At 36.6% G+C, this 21,598-nt stretch overlaps 1 protein-coding gene across 4 annotated transcripts in view; it reads left to right on the top strand.

Moving 5' to 3' along the window:
* LOC135791014 (uncharacterized) overlaps positions 1-21,262 on the top strand; it is a 54,095-nt gene extending 32,833 nt beyond the window's left edge. For 2 of the 4 annotated variants that reach the window (XM_065301323.1, XM_065301324.1), the window contains exons 3-12: positions 817-1,001; positions 9,765-9,958; positions 11,352-11,504; positions 15,843-16,000; positions 16,195-16,909; positions 16,972-17,298; positions 17,409-17,618; positions 17,767-18,002; positions 18,114-18,775; positions 18,838-21,262. In XM_065301323.1, coding sequence (XP_065157395.1) covers positions 818-1,001; positions 9,765-9,958; positions 11,352-11,504; positions 15,843-16,000; positions 16,195-16,909; positions 16,972-17,298; positions 17,409-17,618; positions 17,767-18,002; positions 18,114-18,775; positions 18,838-19,835 — 3,837 coding nt within the window. In that variant the 5' untranslated portion in view covers position 817 and the 3' untranslated portion in view covers positions 19,836-21,262. The remainder of the gene's footprint in view (positions 1-816; positions 1,002-9,764; positions 9,959-11,351; positions 11,505-15,842; positions 16,001-16,194; positions 16,910-16,971; positions 17,299-17,408; positions 17,619-17,766; positions 18,003-18,113; positions 18,776-18,837) is intronic. The other 2 variants (XR_010547898.1, XR_010547897.1) reach the window with 2 other exon arrangements.
* Positions 21,263-21,598: the final 336 nt, after the last annotated feature.

Below are 21,598 nucleotides of genomic sequence, written 5' to 3'. Positions count from 1 at the left end.
TCACAGTGCGCACTCACAAGCTGTTTTTCGCCATTATATCAGCATGTGTTGGTGTAAGTGTAACCAGTGCAACGTTGGCGAAATGTAATTAAGGATAATTGCACGTCCACAAAACGCGCAAACAATTTTACCCCATTGGTGGCGTCGTTGCCCGGCGCCTCCACTTGCATCCGTTTATTATCCATAAGTTAGCAATGTGTCTGAGCTTTTATTCACAATAGAATGCCAACTATTTTTACAAACTGTCTGTGCTTCCATTGATCATTACGGAAGATCAAAAAATATCTGTTGCATAGTGGGAAATGAAACGTTTCATTCATGTGTTTGAAAACAGTTTCTGATTTTAATTTCAGTATTTTCGGTGCGTTTTCGTGCGTAGCATTAATCTAAGTTTTTTTCACATGTTTTCACGTACCCAGTGGGACCACCGGTAAATTTGGTGCTGAATTCGTCCTGAAAAGTTTTATTGCTTTGCCATGAACGTGCCCGACTTTACAATTACTAGCAGCAAAGGCATTTAAATGCTTTTTGGTGATTTGTTTTTAGGTTTAATGCGTCCACGCAACCCCACAAGCGAACGGGTTTAATGCGCGACGTTTTAATTTATCGCGTGCATGTGTTTTGCGTTTTTAACTTTTCAACGCCGAATTGCAGCAAGGGAATACATTAATAAATTGTGCCGCCATGCACACGAGTAGTATGCTTAATGTTTTAATTTTAAAGTGGTGATGAGTTAAGTGTTGAACATGTTGTAAATTATGTTGTATGTGCTTTTGCAATGGCATGTTAAAATGTGGGCCGTGTTTTAATTTGCAGAATGCCGCGTCCGCGTAATGCAGCAGTAGGACAGCAGCAGGTCGAGCCGCCGGGGCGGCAGGGGTTGCCGGAATTGCCGTCGCTCGGCAATCTGCTGACGGCGCGCCCCGCAGGTCTCAACGAACCCGAATGCTGGGCAGTGTTGTGTCAAGCTGTGCAAGCACTGCAGGATCTTTTTCTTTCTGGTAAGTTAACAAATTTATTTAGAATCTTATAGTATAAAATCAATAATAGCGGAAACGTAAACTTAGGAAGCAATTTACTTTTAATTTCATGACATTGTGAAGCAGTATAAGGCGTTTTCGCACGTTTAATGTAATTTCCTCATTACACGAAAGTTTGCTCACATTTTCCAATCTTTCTTTGTCTCCGATGTCATTCCATGGCTGTGAATTCATCATTCTGTATCCTGGATTGTGCCCAACGCCTTGTTCCAGACTGAGGGCTCATAATAACCTACACGCGTTTACACATCCTGTGCGGCAGGGCATTCACTCGCGAAGCATTTGCGTCTCCCGAAAGGAGGAAGCGTTTCGCAAATCTCGGCAGACGTCGCTTGCTCGCAGAATGTCAGTGATTTACTCCTCATATCCATCTTCATCAACTATCATTACCATATGTGTATCACGGCATATCAGCTGAAACAAAACAAAACTCAACATATATTTAAACACATATTATTTCTCAGATTATTAACTATGATCTACATGTGATTATTATTAAATCACGCAAGTTTCTTTCAATTCAATTTTTTGTTTATTTTTGCAGTTGCATTATATACAATTTGGAACACTGTGTATAATGCAGTCTCTACTGCTCTTCACTTTATTGTAGTTTAGGTGACGTGTAGTTGGCGCGAAGCGAAATTCATAAATTCTCGTCCGGAGTGTGAATCGAAGCAAAAGCTGTCTACCGTGCTCTTGTGTCGTGCGCGCGAACATCAAGATGAACATGAACACAATATCCTTCATCCTGCTTATCCTGGTGCGGGATGTAGCAAGAATGTAGTCGAGCATCTTGCATGCAATTTGCCGAAGACGCGAGTGCATAATCCGCTTGTTCTTTATTGGGGCGTCAACGCCGCCAGACTTTCAGAAGCCACATGTTCTTCAACCCCAAAACACCTAGATCATCTGTAATTAAGATTGCATGACATGTCACATATTTATAGTTCGCAAAAGGTATCAACTTGGAAAATGTTGATTATTTCTATATATATCAACATTTTCAATTTCATATTTCATATATATATATATATATATATATATATATATTTTTTTTTTTACATTGCGATTATTATGTGTTTCGAACCACATTATGTTATCTAGTAATGTTTAAACATTTATATTGCAATCCACTATTACCATATACATCAAAATATACAAATTATTGTCGTCATTAACGGAAGCGTGGATAAAGCAATTTCATATATTAAAAATGTAACGTATTCACAATAATTTCTGAACACTGATCGATATTTAGAGCTAGAACTAAGAGCTATACAACAAATTGTTATTATCCATGATTCCTGGTAGTTGCGCACCAAATTTTTATAAAATGACGGATGTTAGCAGCATAAGAGACGTATCGCACAGTATCCAAGCATTTTGTGTTTTCTACGTACGCAGCAAAAATCGTTTTAAAACAGTGTTATGGGAAGTGATGTATATTGCTTGCATTTGTGTATATTTCTGTGGAAATTTTGGTTATCTGTACAAGCAGTTCCAACTGGGTGGGAGTTTTGCCGATATTTCATTCAATTTATCGATGGTTATTTCTGTAATATTTAGCCTTTATGTAATTTATACTATCAAATGGTATGCAGATGTTGCCGTTAGTCTGTTTGACGATATGGATAGCAATGTATACTTAAAACTAGATAATAAAAAACTTCAAGAAACATATCAGACGAACAATGCAATTCAAAAATGTGTTTATCCATTTGCAACATTATTTGCAATATTTACGTTCTTTTTTGTTGAATTGCTACCTTGCGACATGGAATTGCAGCCGTATTCATGTGGCTATGTAGTGCCCAGTGTAAATATATTTAATTCAGTATTTAATTTTTTTAAATAAATATTAAATTTATATTTCAGTATTTTTCGTTGGAGATTAATCATACTTATCGGGCTCTATACAATATAGCTATGATTAGTTTTATCATATATCAATCTGTTTGCATACTAATACCAATGATTTTGGTGTATGGTATGGTGATATATTTGGAAACATTTTTCGAACAGTTTCAGGCAACTCTAGATGACATCACAAATTCAAACAATCGCGAAAGTCGGCAAGATCTTTTATTATTAGCTTACAAACAGCATATGTTGATAAGAAGGCTAGAAACTAATATTGCATGTTGTTATTATTTAATTTTTTAAAGCTGTAATGTTTTAGATTCTGGTTTAAAACAATATTAATGTGCCGATTGCCGGTTTTGGTTCAATTTTTGGTCGCTGGATTAGTCGTAGCACTAATATTAATAACAGAATTAATTGTACCTATATTTCTCTGATGTAAATTACTCTTAGTATTCAAAATATTTATTTGTAGAAATTTGATATGCTTTCGGTGTTTCACTTAGCGGTTTATGTATGGGCCACGTTCATAATAGGATATATTGGCGAAAGAGTGATAACTTTAGTAAGCTGCACAATACATTTAATGAATAAAGTGATTGATGCAAGTTTTAGGGCGAAAATATCAGAGAAGCTACTTTTTACGCTTGTCCATGGGATGGTGATATTCAGAGTGTGCGGATGCTTATGTTTATGAATATGAATTCCTATCGTGGATTCGTTTTTCCTCTTGGAGATTATGGATCTTATTCGTTACCGCTTGTGCTTAGTGTATGTAACTAATTCACTGAGAGATTCATCTTATTCGTATGCGACAATTTTTCAGGTTTACCAGTTTGCTTATTCTATTGTTATGCTTTTCCTCAATACTACACAAAATAAATTACTGTGAATGTTTCACAGTATGTTTTTTATTAGAATAGAATGTTTGGGGATAGTAGATTAATTTTATGGATTCTAAAATTGTGGAAATTGAGATAATTGTGCACTGGCTGAATTGTACAAAATAATTGAATCTGTTTCCGACTAAACAAACCGTCAGGACAATGAATTTCGGTTTAATTGTAAAACATACATCCGAGAACTTGTTAAGATATCCAATTAGGCATTCAAATGATTTCAACAATAATAACATTGACAGTGAATAACCTTTATCACTGTTTACCAAACAAGTTCAAAACAGACCACTTTCCACTGCACTGCTTACCCTGTAGTTGTTTGGTCTTACATTAGCGCAAATGTAAATTTTAGTTTATGTTTACCCAAAGCCTTCAGAATTTTGGGGAACCTGATGTCGTGTTAAATGTAAAGGACCAAATGTGGGAAGATGCAAAATGCAAAACTGAAAGACATTCACAAAGCGCTTCAAAACAAGGGAAAGTGAGCGGTGCACAATCGGAAGCTTAATTAGGTTTCTGGAAGTGATGGCTGCTGATATTGCGCGCCGAGGCGGGAACCACCGCCAATTATGCCAAGGCATGACCTACGAGCCTGCCAGACAGACCTACCGAAATTCAATTGAATATAAAGCATAGGAAGTGAATTGGGAAGTGGAGGACCTAGCGTCTGCATTTGTATGTGGATGGAATCAGTCAGAGACATACATATTAAGTGTGTTGTCATCTTTGAGTATATAATTAAACGACCATTTTGAAATACATAAATTTCGAAAATTGTAAAAAAAAATTATGGACAATTTGTAATTGTGCATGTCATTGCTTGCAAATTAACGTTCTTGAATTCTACAACTTTCTCAAATTTATGTGTCGAGTGTCTGATGTTTCGCAAACGGGTGAAAACTTACAAAGGCGTTATTTACGACTCTGACATTAATTCGCTTTAGCTCGATTTGAATTCGGCTCGAGTCGAGCTGCTCGCCTTGTAGAGCACGATTTGATTCGGCTTCGTGCATTCAACTTCCCGTTTCTGTAAGCACAAGCAGCCGGATCAGAGTCGAAAGATTTCGTCTTCATCACAAACTTTTGACATAATTAGCTCGTTATTTTCACGATTTCTGACTGCGTGCTGTAAAGTTGAGTAGAGAGCAATCACACCATGCACTGTGCTCGTATATTAGGACTACTACGCGCCAGCGAATTTGCTAATTTAAAGCTGAGGAAGCCGGAAGTAGGAGAACTTGGCGCGGTGAGAAGACGCACGCAGCGCGCACATTGTATTGTTTGCGTTGGTGGAGACGGTGGCAAGGCTAAATCAACACGTTTGTTAAACCACAGTGGGTTAAATTTGCACACACTAAATAAATAGATTGAGGGATTCTGGAGGTGATAATAAGTCACGCAAAACTAATACAACCTAGGTGAAAGAAAGAAAATGCCAAAAAAATTATGTTTCATGATAAATTTTACGTGATAAAATATTAATACAAGCAGGACATTTATTTTAGGTTTTCATATTTTTGCAATTTTCTATGCAAACATATTCCAACAAGCTGAACTAATTTTACGTCCAGATTGCCATATGTGCCCATTGCGAACCATCCGGTTGGTCGGTCAGCACATGTGGAATATTTATCACCACCCGGTTTTCCGGTTTCTCTCCCGGTCAGTTACCCCAACAGTGTGAAATTTGAATTCAAGAATGCATGATTAATATATGGAAAGAAGGGTCGGCTGCAAATATAAATGGAGATATTTCAAGTTTCCAATACATATTAATAATGATAATTGTTTACTCAATTTCATTGAGTGGAAATGCGAAGGAAATAATATTGAAGTATTTAATTATGGAATGGCGAACTTTTATTTAATTGCTCGGTAATGAGAAGTAAATGAGAAAATATTGCGGAAATTGCTGTTCAAGTTTTAATTACTTAAAACGTGATTTTATTGCAAACTTGAACAAAGTTTTCAGAGACCTCAAAAAGCGCGCAGAAGTTGGTTTTAGTCAGATCTTGAAAACAGTTTAAACATTTAACTAAACATACGGAAGTATTGCTTTTAAAATTTCAATTTAATATACTCAATTTTATTCAAGTAGCAATACAAATTATTCTGCAAAATGTTAAATTATTTAAGTTGGATTTTGTCAGAACATATAAAATCGATTTTAGCACAATCAGAATATGAGAACAGAATAGATATTAGCACGTTTTATATGCAATGAATATTTAATATCCTATTAATACAGTAGAATTATTACCCAATAAAATGAATAATAATAAAGTTGCATTAATGTGGTTCCACCTAATTATAATACTTATTACGATGTAGCTTTTGGGATGTTAATGTTTAAATAAATAAAATGTTGGCTCTTTGCTATTTTTTTAACTGTTTTTATAAAAAAAGCCCGACGCTCATCCTTTTGAATCGACTCATGGATGACTTCCCAAGATAATGTAGGTAATGCTGTCTTTTATACTTTTGCGCAAACCGTTACACTGATGAATAAGGCAGCGAACGGCGTGAGATCGAATGTCCTGGATATCCTGAATCTTCTGGATCTCTTGGATGTCGGAGCAGCAGCAGCGTGGGCGAGGTAATTAAAAGGAAGTCGTTCGAAAATGAGATAGAGGGCGCGATGTAAACGACAGCAGATATACACTTTGGGGCTAAAAGGAGTGAATAAAAGGAAGCGGAGAAAGAGAAAGTGCACATTAAGTAGACGCGACGCAAAAGAACGCGCAGGATGCTGAACTATACTTCGACGAGCAAAGGGGTAGAAGAATTAGAACGAGGTAATCAGTCAGACGGAGTAGAAGGAGACATATCAAAGGGATTCATAGCCGACCTGTATTTATAAGACAGTTTAATTAAAAATTATTGTTACAAAATGACAAATTAGTAACCAGGAAAGAAATATTTTGAAATTTTGTTTGAATAATATAAAATTACACTTTTATTATGGAAAATGAAAATGTTGCTTTGAAATAATTAAATATGTAGAGCGATACAAATTCTACGATTTTCAATTACCAAAGTGATGTCTTAGAAGTGAAAAAAACATTTCCTGAAAGGTAAATACGAGTAAATTACATAAATAATTAATTAACGCAAATTCGTAGCATTCTTTGAAGTCCGTAATACATTTACTAAATTTTCTAACCTTTTTTTATTGAATTATTGATCGTATATGATTGAAGTGAATTACTGTGAATTGAAGCACAAACGATAAATGTGTGCGGTACGCCAATGCTGATTTAAAGTAAGTGGCAAAATGCGTGAGGAAAATAATAATACCGCACAAAAAATTCACCTTTACTTTCTCTGGAAAAATGCATTGAATAAAACTACGCTGATTCTCTTGCCTAACTCTTACCTAAGGTTTACTACATTTTATGATAGCAAGAAAAGTGTTTTTATAACAGGAAAATCGTTAAGAAACGCATTAGGGTTCTAAAACGTTCTGACGTTTATGAGCTTCCTCCATTTCAATTTTCTTGCAGTTAGTTTAAGTCGATGCACTTTAAATCTTTCCACGTTGAGGGTAATGCTTGCGATGCATTACAATGCGTTGCAACTCCTCAACAACCCTAAATCGTTTCATCGCACATCCTGCAGCTATTTTTAGGTTTGCAAGAAGAGTGCGAGTTTATTCCGTCTTTCGTCTTACATTCCGTGCTCGTTAACGTGCTGACGTGCAAAATTTTTCCACACTTTGATAAGACGTTTTGCTATTCAAGTACAAACTGCAACTGTAAAAATGTCACGTATCACATAGTTGAAATTATTTACATGTTAGTTAAATAAATAAATAATAAAGTTTAGCATTTGTATAAAGTATATTTTCTAGTAATTATTGATTTTCTGATGGTACCTGTGTTGGATATTTAATTAATTTATTAAACAATAAAAATGTGTAACGTTTGAACATGCTTTTGAACGTTTTTGGAACAAAACTTTGCTCGGACTTTTAATTAAACTTCACATTTCCGCTAGCTTGTAGGTAAAATGAAAGCGTTTGTTTACAAGGTTTTATTAGTTTTAAAAAATTCAAGCATAATATTATTAATCCAGGAAACCACATATTAAAATTGTTTTATTTATGCTCCAAGAAATTTTTATCTAAAAAATATTTTTTTAAATAATTTATTTTCCGATAATTTTTTTTTCATGACCATAACTTGATTTTTGTACAATATTTATGTTTGTCATTAATAAATAAACCATTAAACTTAGAGATAAATTGCACACCGTCACAAACGCAACAACGGCGTGATGTTATGATTTACGATCGGCAGATTCTGCAAAACGTATCGTCGTGAACCATAACCGTGCCATTTGTTCACGAGACCGCGTTTAGCATCGGCGCCTGCGTCGCGACGCTTCGTCAGAAAAGCGCTGACTTCAGATTTTGTCATCGCCGCACGACGGCTCATTATTATTTGCACTGAGAAAGCTTGACGGCACGCTCACATTTACACCATTTTCACTTTACTTTATGGCACACAAGACACGACTCACCGAGTGAAACAGTGGTGTTTGCTTCACGAGGTCGTTTTTCCTGTCGTCGTGCGGTGGAACTAACGACGCTTTATTGCCGCAACAACACGAGGACAAGCATCACCGCCAGAATGAGCATAAAAAAGACAAACGACAAACTGGGACAACGATAAAACCACAAATAATAAGAAAAGACAGAAGAGATGCAATAAAATGCATAAAGTGCGAAGTAAAAGCGGAATAAGTGTGAGAATGATAACAAAAGTAGCAATAATCGTGCTATCAATAAAAGATACCGATTGCACACTGCAATTTATGACTGGGAAAGCTATAATTTATCAATTGGACTTTGTTTATGATATTTCAAAGAAATTCTGAATACTTTTGCAGTTTTTTCGATTTTATAAAAACAAAACCAACTAATCTTTCTAATTGGATATTAATAATTAGTTCTATTCTCAATTCAACCATTTCTAATTTACCATAATTTCATAAGCTGGCAAATAATCAGTTAGCAAAACAAAGCGAAATACGTGTAGTGCAATTTAAGCGGATTGAATAATTAATTCCTAATTTATATGCATTATGGTGATGCTTATTTGTGATTTCATCTAGTGTACATAAATCAATGCATTAAATATGATATTAAGGGATAAATTAAAAGATAGATAAAGTAATTTTTCTGTCATCTCTTGTTTAGGGCTTCACACGAGACGAGACTGGACGAGACTATCAAAGGTATCGTCTCGGAAAAGCGATACGAGACCGAGAATACGAGAAAAGTCTCGGTATCGTGTGAAGCCTTAGATTTTTGCAGTTCAAAAGTTTAGTCATTTAATTGCTAATTGCTTTTATTGTAAACTAAATCCAAAATACATACATAGTTTAAAATATTAATTTTTGATTGCATCACTTTTAATTGAAAATATATTTTTTAATTTTTCAAATTTTTAAACGTTAATGTATACTAGGGTACAATAATCGAGTTGATTTGTGTTGAAAGTAACTTACACAGATGTATACAATATCTTTGCTTCAAGAAGTACAGAAAAACACAAAATATATCTCCGGATGTGTAAACAAAGACAACATTTTCACAAAACTTTCAAAAAGTCAAAAGGTCATGATATTCGGTTACTGACTTGTTCTTTTGAATATACAAAAGAAATATTTCACAGATGGTCATATATTTGATTTCATATATTGGACCCATTCTCATTTTTCTAATAACAACTTCATAAAAAAAATTAACGAGACCAATAACGAGACCAAAAACGAGATTCGGACTGTGGTATCGCTATCGCCGGGAAATTGTTGAAACACGTCTCTCGGCAAAGCGAGACGAGACCGAGACGATACAAGAAAAGTCTTGGTATCGCGTGAAGCCCTACTCTTGTTGTTCCAAATATTTGATTTATGCAACGGGAAGTAAACATTTGCAACTATTGTTTGTTTTCTTTTCCAGACGGTGCTTCCAGCGGATCATGCATTCCATTGGTAACACCAACGAGCGTGCTACTGTCCGGCCGGGGGCGGGTGCGTTTCGAACCACATCCGCAGCGCACGCAGACCGCTACCGGCCCGCCACCCCACTTGACCGGATATTTGGCACCGGAGTATCGACCCGGAAGACGCGCTACCGACACGGAAGCCGAGAAGGTATCGCAATCCTCGTAGTCATTAAGCTCACCTCCTTTTTCTTCTTGTACTATTGCATTCGCATTTACATTTCGACGAGTATTTCTATATCCATTTCCGAATTATTTCTTTTATGTTACCAACATGAAACATGAAAACAAGTCGAGCGTGAAAATTTCTTTCATTTGTACCAAATTGCAAGCGTGCAAAAAAATGAAACGTTGCGCATTTTATTTCCAAAACGCACGCGCACAAAAAGAGCAAATAATAAAGCAAATTTTGCGTTGTGGAACAAAATGAAAATTTATTCATTATATAACAATGTGAAATCCGCTGCATGCCTGAGCGGGTAAAATCGTATTATAATTACTTCTTTCAATCAGTAGTTGGCAATTTTGAAACTTCTTTGTTAAGGGTGATAAATGTGCTCGTTGGAAGCTATAAGCTGCTTTTCTGTTTGCCTGATTCAATTTAATTAGCTCCAAAGCTTTCGTCGACCGGCCAGATTATCAATTTCGTTGTGATTGACTCGGCAAATTGGATATCCATTGGATTGGCGCTGATCCCATTGGAACAATTCAAACATTTCGAAACTTGTATGAATGCAAGTGCAGCAATTAAATTTATTCAAAGGGAAAACCTTTAATAACAAATTCCATAACTGCTTATGACTGTAGCAGTTTTTAAAAACACTTCCGGCATTATTTCACTATTTATGTGATAGTTATAGTTTTATTGTTGTTGCAGATTTTATAGCTAAGTAGTTTACTTAAAGATTAGAGTGATAGATAAACAATTTGCTGAAAGCTCAAATCCTGATGACATCATGCTCTGAACATCCATTATCTCAATAGAACGAATAAACCAAGTCCGAAGGGAATACAAATAGGAGTAGCACAAGTGGATGCAGATGTAAAAATAGCTAGTTTGGCCCCTATCATTCCGCATCATTTAGTGAGCACTTTCATTCTATGTTTGAACATATCGTTTGCCCACTCAACTTTAGCAATTTTCTAAATTGCGGAAATACTACTAAAGATCAATATAAATCTTGATTCTTTGACGTACGAAGTTAATGTAAATAAAATTGTGTTTTTTATGTTCCAACTTTATGCTATTAATTGAATTGGGTTAACAAACAACAATTAATATGATTGGCAATTAATTTTTACTCCAAAATAAATCAAATTAAAATCAAATCAAATGGACATCCAACGAATTTTACAAATATTTTTTGTTACATATTATATTTAAAAATATTTTAAATAATAAAAACATGTTTTACTCTAAGAATGGATGGCAAGACTGAAGTGGTTCTGAAGTTTCGTTAACTTTTCATTTTTTCATTTTTTTCATTTTTTGAAGATTACTATTGGTTTGAGTACGTGATTTAACCGTGGCTTGGTGCTTGTAGATGTGGATCTACGGCCTAGGCGAGACGCTGAAGAGGGCGACGTTAACGAGTCACGCCGCCGCCGCCCGCCTCAGCTCGGAGCTTTGCCAGGTGCTGGCGGACATGACGCGACCACAGACGGCTGGTCGTGCATCACTCATGCATCTACTCGACGTAAGTACACTTTGAAGTCATATTTAAAACTAACAAGTTATAAGAAATATAAAATAAATTCACGAGAAATTTTTAAATCGCTAAAAATTTCATCTACAAATATAGTTTTAATAAAATTAACTCTAGGAAAGCATTTAAAAGCTGCACCATAATTAATTCACCTAATAGATAAACTTTGTAAGGATTGAAACATAATAGTTATAATGATGGTATACATTTATTTTGAATTTATTCATTTAAGAGATTTTGTTGAATTAATTTAATTAGTGACAAAGGCGTTGAAACGAATAGTGGTAATACCACCCTGTTGTCTAAAATAATTATCTTTATATTAATTTGCAGGAGAGTTTATAATGATTGTTTCGTAGTTCAGGCGCACAAGGCGCCTCCTTAATCTCGCCTGGTAATACTATAAGGTTATGCAGGTTCTTGCTTGAGTTCCCTCTTCCTGCGTTGGAACATGTTCCAATCTTGTTCGTTTTGCTTCCATGAGTTTAATGAATCCTTCTTTCTTTGCCTTGCCCCCATCAATCTTGGGTGTATCTCTCTTACTTTCCTGCATCGTTATTTAAGCATTCCTTATTTTCGGATTCTTGAAGTGGGATTCTGCGATGCTTGCAACAAGTATTTACCAAACTAGAAACACATAACGAGTTCAACGACTAAACTATCTCACCCTATGCACGATTACAAGCTGCAGAATGCAGAACTAACAGGTTCGGCCGCAACTATCAGGTTTTGTGTTGGTTTCACTGCGTCGCAAAGTTCGCCGCTTGAGGTCAGAACTTTCTTGCTTTCTGGATAATTTCAAAACGAAACGAGTCCATAACAAAGCAAATTAAATGTTCCGCAACTTAACTTTATGTCTAACCTCGTGAAGGTATATCTTGTATTTCCATTGAAATCTTTGTGAATTTAATATTAAACTTACCGAAACATCAAATTACTTGCTGAAAGTTTCTGGTAGATTTTTGGTCGTTCTGTCGAATTATCTGCATGTACAATGTTGATTTAGTAGGAGTATTAATGAAGGACTGCGGTCTTGCGTTGGACTGCACTAAGTAAAATGGCAAACAGTTACGACTAGACGAGGACAGTTCAAACAGAACTGGGCAAAATTTGAAATTAAAGCAATCTAGTTGGTCCTCACAAGCAACCAGTTTGTAGAAACGGTTTTAATTAAATGCTATGCTAACCTGTCGGAGTTATATTATATTAGCTTAGAAAACATTTTGATAAAATTACACTTTTCGGTTATTTTTTGCTAAATTATGCAAATACAGTGAGATCCAACACTGGCAGGCATAAATTCCTGCCTGAACTGTTTGCTCCAAACAACAGCAGAACGTGTGACGTTCATGACGGCCATTGTCATAACATCTCATCGTGTTGCGCATCGGGTATTTTACTTTGTGGTCTTCGCCGGCTTCGTTTTGCTCTCAGTGCTGACAAATCCAGTCCAGTAATGCCAAACTAACAAACAAGGCACCGAGAAAATCAAACACAAGCGCTTCGGTTTTGCAATGCATAAAGCACATCAACAACAAGGGAAGCATGGCCAATCAAATATTATCTAATAATATCAATTCAAACAGGGAGAGAAAAGTTGAAAACTGTTTGCGCTGTTTGGAAATTTGAACCAACTTGAATTATAAATGTTCTAAATTGGGAAATTTTAATCTTTTGTTGGTTAACCTATTAAACTTTCCACTTTTGTCGTTTATTAATTAACCAACACGTCGGATAAAGCAGCATTGAGTTATGTTACCTATAGAATCCACTGTTCAAACACATTATAGTGAAATATTCAGCGCGATAAAGTGTACAACCTGACTCACAATTAATATTAATCGCTAAAGTTTTTGCGTGAAGCGCACTTTCCAACACCTATAATAATCGTCTGCGTGGGACGTCCAGCGAGATATCGCAGATTGGACAGGATGCTTTCCTTAATAGCTTTGATCTTCTGCCACCCTCTCGGAGCTGATGTACGCTAATCGTGCAAATTGACCGGTCGTTAACACTCGGCCCTTTCGTTTAGCAAACACATTTACTTGATTATTCTGGTTTGCAATTTGCCATTTCCCAATTGGAATATGCCTTTCCATCACCTTCAACTGTAATTTTAGTGAATTTTGAGTGCAGTCAGTATTAGTGATTGTGGATATTTAAGTGCGACCTAAAACAGTTCTGCGGTTCGATAATTTCACATTGGAAATTTTAATCAGTTGAATTAACCAATGCCAACAGGAATTTCAGATTTTGGAAATTGCGAGCATGCGACGGATTCATACAGGAATGTTTGAAATGTTAATTTATAGGTATGATAATATCCAACATTGATTTGGATATCAATTGCTCCATTCCTACTTTTTAAATTCTCTGAGTACAGAATATCAAAAATAATTTTGCATGTTATTGTTAAACATGAATCATGTCGGTATTTGTATTGTTAATTGAACTGTAACAATTACCGAATCGGAAGTAATATCAGCATGAAATTTGAATTAAAAAATATTGGCATTGCACGTGCAATACAAATACATATTGTGTTCTGTTTCTTATTCTGGATCTCCAAGATAGCAGTAAACGTTATTCACATGAGCATCATAAAAGGGTTGGAGTTAGGGCTTTTGCTGGTCTCGTAAATTCGAGGAATTTACGCCCCTCTCGCGCCCTAGCGCCCCATGATGAATGCGTATTCAAGGACGAGAACGAACGCGTGGAATTTCGTCGTTGTGCCAACTTTATTCGGCCGCATTTCGTTCCACTCGAAGCACTCCAGTGTTGCGCGCTCGTGGGCTGAAAAGATCCGCACGAATAGAATTGGAATGAGGAATGGCTAGCGGGGGCGGAACGCGCGGCCAGAAGATATATTCGCGGCGGGTTGAACGCGCAGGCGAATGATGGAAGGACGGCATTAATCCATCTTCAGCAGCAAAGTGTTTTAAACGATAGAGCATAAATTATCCACACATCAGCATCATTTTCAGCATGACTACACTATATTCAGAGGGTGTGAATACAACAACAGTAGGCATTACATGAAATTAGTGTTTTCAACTTATACCAAATCACGTGAGAATTAAAGTGATTTTTGCCACTTTTATTTTTTTATCAAATTATCACCCTTACGCAATTTTTCATTGATTTTATATGGTTGTATAGCCCGAAGGGTTTGGCACTGCAAAGAGTGCCCTTAATTGACACTCGATTCAATTATCGAAGTTCCACTCAAATGAGACAGAAATAATTTCCTGTCTTCACGTTGTACGTGCTGTCGCCGCTTTAACCCTCGTGCCATTTGCAATAGCTTCGTTGTTGCTCCCTGAACGTTATCTCGGACATGGTCCTGAGCACGATGACAAAATTGATGACATTGACAAAATTGACGATGACGAGAGTTTACACTGTATAAAATGGGATGTTCTCGTCACGCCTATCCTTTTAAACTTTTTTTTAGCCCAAATTTTTAACAAACATTCCAAACTTTTTAATGCGTACATTTTGTCTTCGCTAAAAAAATATATATTATGTTTATTTTTAATAAGATCCTTAAAAATGAACAATTTTTGTCTGTTAATAAGGGCTGGGTATTTTTTAATACCACGAGTCGAATAAAATGAAATTGCGTCGACCTAATTAAATTCAATCGCATTTTATGCAAATCAGGTTCATTTCCATTCCGTTTCATTAATTTTTCAATTAATATACGGGTGCGCAAAGAGCTAATCATAACAAAACGCACAGTGTGGCGAAAGAAACCCGAGCGAATCTAGATAATTTGTAAATCCGCTTACACAGCATCCGCATTTTTAGATTTGTGGATGTTTAATGTTAACATGAAACAATGCTTAAAATTAAATAAAACTAAAACTTCAAATTACATTTTATCACCAGAAAATTATATACACATGATTTTATCAACAAATTTATTTCAACTTTAATGAATTTATGAATAATTTAAAGTAGTTTGATTTGATTTTCAACAAAATAAAAGCATTCAAAGCTATATATGTAGATACATATTCATAATATTCATTCATCTATATTTTCTGCGGAGAAGATGAAAGACTTCTCTGCCATATCGTTCGTACACATGATAAATGTGAGTTTGAACCACGGGGGTTGCAATATGAGTTTGATCCCAACTTGTCGTGAGCTTGAAAATATAATTTGCTTCTACACCACTTAGACCTAAGCTGGAACATGCAATAACTCTGTTCAGAAATGTTTTTTAAATATATTTTCATTTGATATAATATAATATAATAAAATATGAATTTTGAAATGCGTTCCTTGTCGAAATTTAATTGAGATTCTAAAAATATGTTTCAGGTTATTTCTGACTACTGTAAACGAAGAGAACAAAGTAGACCCTTCTCACACATTTGTATGGACTTGCATCAAGAGGCCATGGCTGCACTAGAAATGGTCCTGGATACTCCATGGGGACCTCCGGCGATGCCGGAATTACGTTCTCTTACACGTAACAGGTCAGTTTGAATGTCTTCAACAAACTACTTTCATTCATATTTAATTACCTTAATTATACTGTTATTTATGGAATGTTTGTATAAATGTGTAATTATTTATTCATTGTATCCACACCTACAACATTCCAACATGAAATTAATCTTGACCTTGTGCGAATATCTCAATCACGCAATGCATTTCGATTCTCCAACAGTTCTGACCTAACGTCCACCAACACCACACATCAGGTGCATTCTATCCCACGTCGTTGGAAAAATCTTCGATCACCCAACAAACAGCGTCTTACTCGCGAAGCCAGCACTAGCATGGAAGATCTTGGAATGTCCGCTTCAGGTCCCATCTCACTCTCACCGCCTGCATCAATGCATAATAACTTGGGAATTACTTCAAATATGGGTTTTCATTTACCAGGGAAAGCAATGCGACCTAAGTCAATGTGTATACCAGAAGGCATTCAACTGGAAAATTTTGAATCCTTACCAGCTAGTTTTACACAGTCTGAGTTTAATTTGCACAGATTGCCCGGTGGTAATGCAATATCTGGTGAAAAAGGGTTTCGCCCAATGACTTCTGGTGGTACTACAGGTATCCAACGATATGGCAGTGACAATAACAAAAATGGAAGGCCTAACAGAGCAAGAAGAAATCCTGTGCATCGGGCTGCTTCGCGATTGTACCGAGCCGGAAGTGACTCTTCACCAAATTCCCCACAGAGTCCCATTTTAACGAATCTCCGTGAATGTGTAGGACCTGAGTTTGTTGTACGAGCATCTCTGCCAAGCAAAATGTTTACATTGCCTGATATTAAAGGTAGTGTGCGGAAAACAGTCACTGTGATTTTGTTAAACGGGCAGAAACTAGACATTCTTTGTAATCCACAGACAACTACAGCTGGACAACTCTTTGAGGTGATATAGTATTATTTTTTAACAGAGCGTATTTATCAACGATGTTGTTTGTAATTTGACAGTTGGTTATTCAAAAGGAGCACATAGAGGAAAATTTCATGCTCGGGTTGTCAGCTCTCATTGCCGGTGATTTTGTTTTTCTGCCTTCGGACACACGCGTTTGCAAAGCAATGCAAGGCAACGCGGCCGGAAGCAGTCTGACGCTGTTCATGCGCGTACGATTCTTCCTGCCCAGCCTGCGGGGCATACGTGGCACACAAGCAAAGCACTTGATGTATCTCCAGCTGCGCCGTTCCATTCTCGAGCATCAGCTGCCCTGCTCGTTCACACAACTTGTTGATCTAGACGGATTAGCCCTGCAAGCTGAGTTTGGGGATTATAACGAACGAGTAAGGATTGTCTGCTTTTTCTCACCGTATGCACTAAGCTATACTAGCAAATAGTACGGGAGTGTGGGTGTTATCTTCGTTAAGTGTAGCAAGATTTTTCTTTCTCATAGGAGCACGGTGGCCAGGATTATTTTCTCTTGGAGCACTACGTACCGGAAACAATGTCTGCCGTGGTCGATGATCGTAATCATCTAAAACGAGAGCTGATCCGTTCACACAAGTTCAAAATGGGTTTGGATTGTGATAAAGCCGAGGAGGATTTCATCATTGCAGCGCAGAATCTTCCTCATTACGGCGGCCATTTTTACACAGCATCCTGGGTAACTATTTCTACTTCATTTTCAAGTTGTATTTTTTTTTATTTTGTGATAAGAGTGAAAATGTCAGATTTCTAGTTAGAACCTAGTACCATAGAAGTTTCGAACGCTACTGTAAGCTAATCCTTAATAATCCGCTTTGCGTTGATAGGTGCTTAAGGACCATACACACAAGGACGTCTGGCTGTACATCAGTGCGCAAGGTATCAATTTGTACGAGCGCGCCAGCACTACCAACCAATGTGGACCGATGCTTTATGAAAGGTTCGAGTGGAAAACCATCCAGACTCTTTGCTATAGCAAGCAATATTTATGCATATTGCCCCACTCTATAAAGATGCACACCTCTAAACTCAAAAAATACAAATTAAAGATGGACCATAAAAAGTAAGTCACATAAAATGATTTTCTTTGGAAATCAATTTAGAAAAATATGTGTCCCCTTCATTAATCTCTGCCTGCAAAACTCAACCATCTGTAACATTTGCGTTTGACCAGGAGTTATTTCACATTCCGACTGGCGTCCCTCCACCATCAATTTTTCCTTCGGCTACGCACGGAATTCACCTCGCTGACGTCGCTTTCGGCGCAGTTCGGCATCCCGCTGAAAGACATGAAAAATGAGACGAACTCACTGTACAAGCTGGAAGCACTCACGAATCGATACCGGCAGTTAGACGCGGCGAGTGTGAATGCTGAGACGGAATTTCGCATAGAGTTCAGGGCCTCGTCAGCGTCCAGCCACGAAATTCCCAGTGACAACAAGTGGAGACGATGTAGGAGCGTGGCGGATTTTGGGACCGTTGACCAGGGGGACGATGCCGACGGATTGGACAATCTAGAAGCATTCCAGAATAAAGAAAACGAACAGCCCGGAAAGCAACATCGTGGTTTAATCTTGGATAGTAGTTGTTTGTCTGGAATGTCAGGGTTGTCAGGCATAAATTTCGGGGATAAAAGGAGAGGTGTCAAAATGGGCACCAGGGCATTCAGTAATGTTTTACCAGTAGGGCAGCGGGTTTCAAGGTCGATGGAAGCTGTCAATGTTTTGGGAACAGATGAATTAGAACGATTGTCTCTACAGTCTGTGTCAATACCTTGCAGTGAAGCTTCTATGTCTTCGCCAACTCAGGAGTCTAAACCGGAAGCTTATGTTTTAGGTTTGTTTCTTTTTATTGCGTATTTCAGGTGGGATCCTAATTATACTTTCTTTTTTTTTCAGATTGTTCAGCATCATCTAAAACCAACGAACACCAATTTCTCCCCAATTTTCAAGAATCCCTGAGTGAAACCCTACAAGAGAAACTAAACAATTTCTCATTTGTTGATGAACGTGTTCTGAAATCTGTTCAGATCAAAAAAGATATTCGGGGATCTCTCGGCATGCAAATCACTGAAGGTTCAGATGGAAAGGTCTACGTGCAATCTGTCATTCTCGGTGGGCCGGCGCATTTGGCCGGAAACATCAACGCCGGCGATCAGATCGTCGCGGTTGACGGCAAGTCCCTCCTCAGTTTGTCCTACACCTCTGCTCTCTCCCTTCTCAAAACAACGGGCAGTTCTGTCGAGTTCATCCTTTCACAGGTGAGCACTCATCAACCCCCAGTGACCGGATCCGCCAAACCAACAAGAAAAATTGAATCCAAATGCAAGATGGATCTGTCAGACATCAACGAGAGTCATCTAAAGTCGATGAGGCTAGAGCGCACTATGAATAAACTGAAACGGATCTCACTACAGCAGTCTGAAAATGTTGAGAAACATTTGACCGAGAGTTGTTACGACATATCGAATTTACATAAGTATTCGAATACGAATTTGAACACCCATTCCGGGCCAAATTCCCACGTGCCATATCACAAACATATTAGGTATGAAATAGAAGCGGAGATACAGAGTCCGCTATCACCAAAGCCATTCCAAAATCTACACCAGTTTCAAGCCACACCACTGAACAAAGCCAGGTCAAAGTCCTGCATGGAGATTAACAATAGAGCGGTTATAGTCGACGCAATACCGAAACCAAATATATTTGAAGTATTGGAAAGCGACATGCCGCCCGCGATTGCGTTACCCAGAAGTTTAGGGCTTAGCAGAAAATGGCGTGGACCAGTGAAATATCCTGTAACACCAGTTAAAAAAGATTTAGTTTTAGAGGATAACATTGAGAATACTTTGAGTAATTTTAGTAACTCTGACGACGAACAAGTTTTCATATAGACATTTTTGGCATATGACGTTTTTGACAAATATTAGTTCAATAGTTGTAGACAGCTTTATAGATTTATTTACTATACAAGATTTTACTACGTTATGTCGGATGAATGTGGGACAAAGCCGAAACTTGGCTGGAAGAGATATTTCACCCTGAGCAAACACCAAAAGGATCAACTCAGGCTGTTCATGCCCTCGATCGTGTGTTTTTCGGTAGCTACGATTTTGTATACAGTGTACATCTGCGAATGGAAGGAAGTATTGCAGTACATGCCCTATTACAATTTGAAATGGAAGACTGTTGAAAAGACAGATGAAGAAGAAGCGAAGAAAGATAGAAAATGTAAATAGTGTACAAAGTGAGGCTCACAAAATTTCGGAAAAATTCTTACTGGTGATTTAATAGGTTAGTATTTAAGTTACACAAAGTGGGGCAGAATTTTCAGAAATTTTGAAAAAATATTGTTAGTAAGATAGGAGGACTTTGTAACAAATAATTTTTATTTTGCGCTGCCCCATTTTAGTATTTATTTGAGATCAGTTATGATACTTAAGTCAAATATTTGCAGAAACTTAGAAGTACTTGAAAACCAACGGAAAATTACATGAAAATTATGGAAATAACGAAACGTATACATGGTAAACAATTTTGTGAATTTCTGAACATTTAGAGAAAGTTTTTAAACACATTTTTGACCAAACATTTGACGAACTTGAATTTCGAACGTGAATGAGTTTAATTAGTGCTTCCGTAGTTTAAATGTCAAAGTGCCAATGTTTGACGTACAGTAACTAAATGTAAACACACAAAATGTATTGTACATTAAATTTATCTGAACATCATGAACATGAACAACAAACTGACATTTCTGTAAGAATTACAACTTAGATAACTACTTGGTGCAAATGAGAGAGTAACCTGAGAAATTATTCAAAATGGCATAAACATGATAATAATTACGATAGCGATAACGATAATTGTTAATAACTAATGGGAAATTTGTGGAACTTATACGACGATAATAATAAAGTAGGCGTTTAACATAACGAGGACATTAATCGCGAATTCTAGGCAAACCGAAGGACCTAAGATGAGGATAATAATTTGGCATTAAGTTTGGCGCATGGGGCGGCACTTTAAGGACCTTTGGAGGACTTTGGGGAGCGCCGTCAAGCGGAAAGGACCTAAGGGAACAATGGACTTTGAATCTACGAACGGTACACTAACATACACATATATTCAAAACTGGTTTGCGTCTGGGAAATGTTTTGCATTTCGTAAGCTGCACTTCAATAATATCAACGCAATATTTAATTCCTTTTTTTAATTAAAATTTTCCGGTTATTTATGTACACAAAATTTAATTTTGTTTATTTCATATATATTTGTTTTTGGATATTAATTATTCAAATAAATTAAAATTATTAATTCACTGGTTGCTAAAAATAAACTTTAATAACTAATGAATTTAATACTGTTAAAACTAGTTACATATTTACGATTACATACTTTAATGCCAATGCAAAACTGAATATTTTTCCATTAATTAATTTGGTTACAATCACATCTGACCGCATGTTTTTAGTATTCAGTATAATTTATTAAAATTGGATTTTAATCATGTTTTGGTTATAATTAATTTATATAAAAACATTGAGTCTAATTATTTCTTTTATAATGAAATAATCAACGAGTAGCTTGAACGAAGAAATTAATTTAACGAATTGTCAAATAAAAATCTAATAAAAGCACATATTAAAAAATAAAA

This window comes from Atheta coriaria, unplaced genomic scaffold (assembly GCF_025399875.1).
Source record: "Atheta coriaria isolate IRGN ID8LTWV9N9 unplaced genomic scaffold, Caltech_Dcor_3.1 hic_scaffold_4_pilon, whole genome shotgun sequence".
Lineage (NCBI taxonomy): Eukaryota > Metazoa > Arthropoda > Insecta > Coleoptera > Staphylinidae > Dalotia > Dalotia coriaria.
The sequence above is the reverse complement of the archived record's forward strand: the minus strand, read 5'-3'. Positions and strand labels throughout refer to the sequence as shown.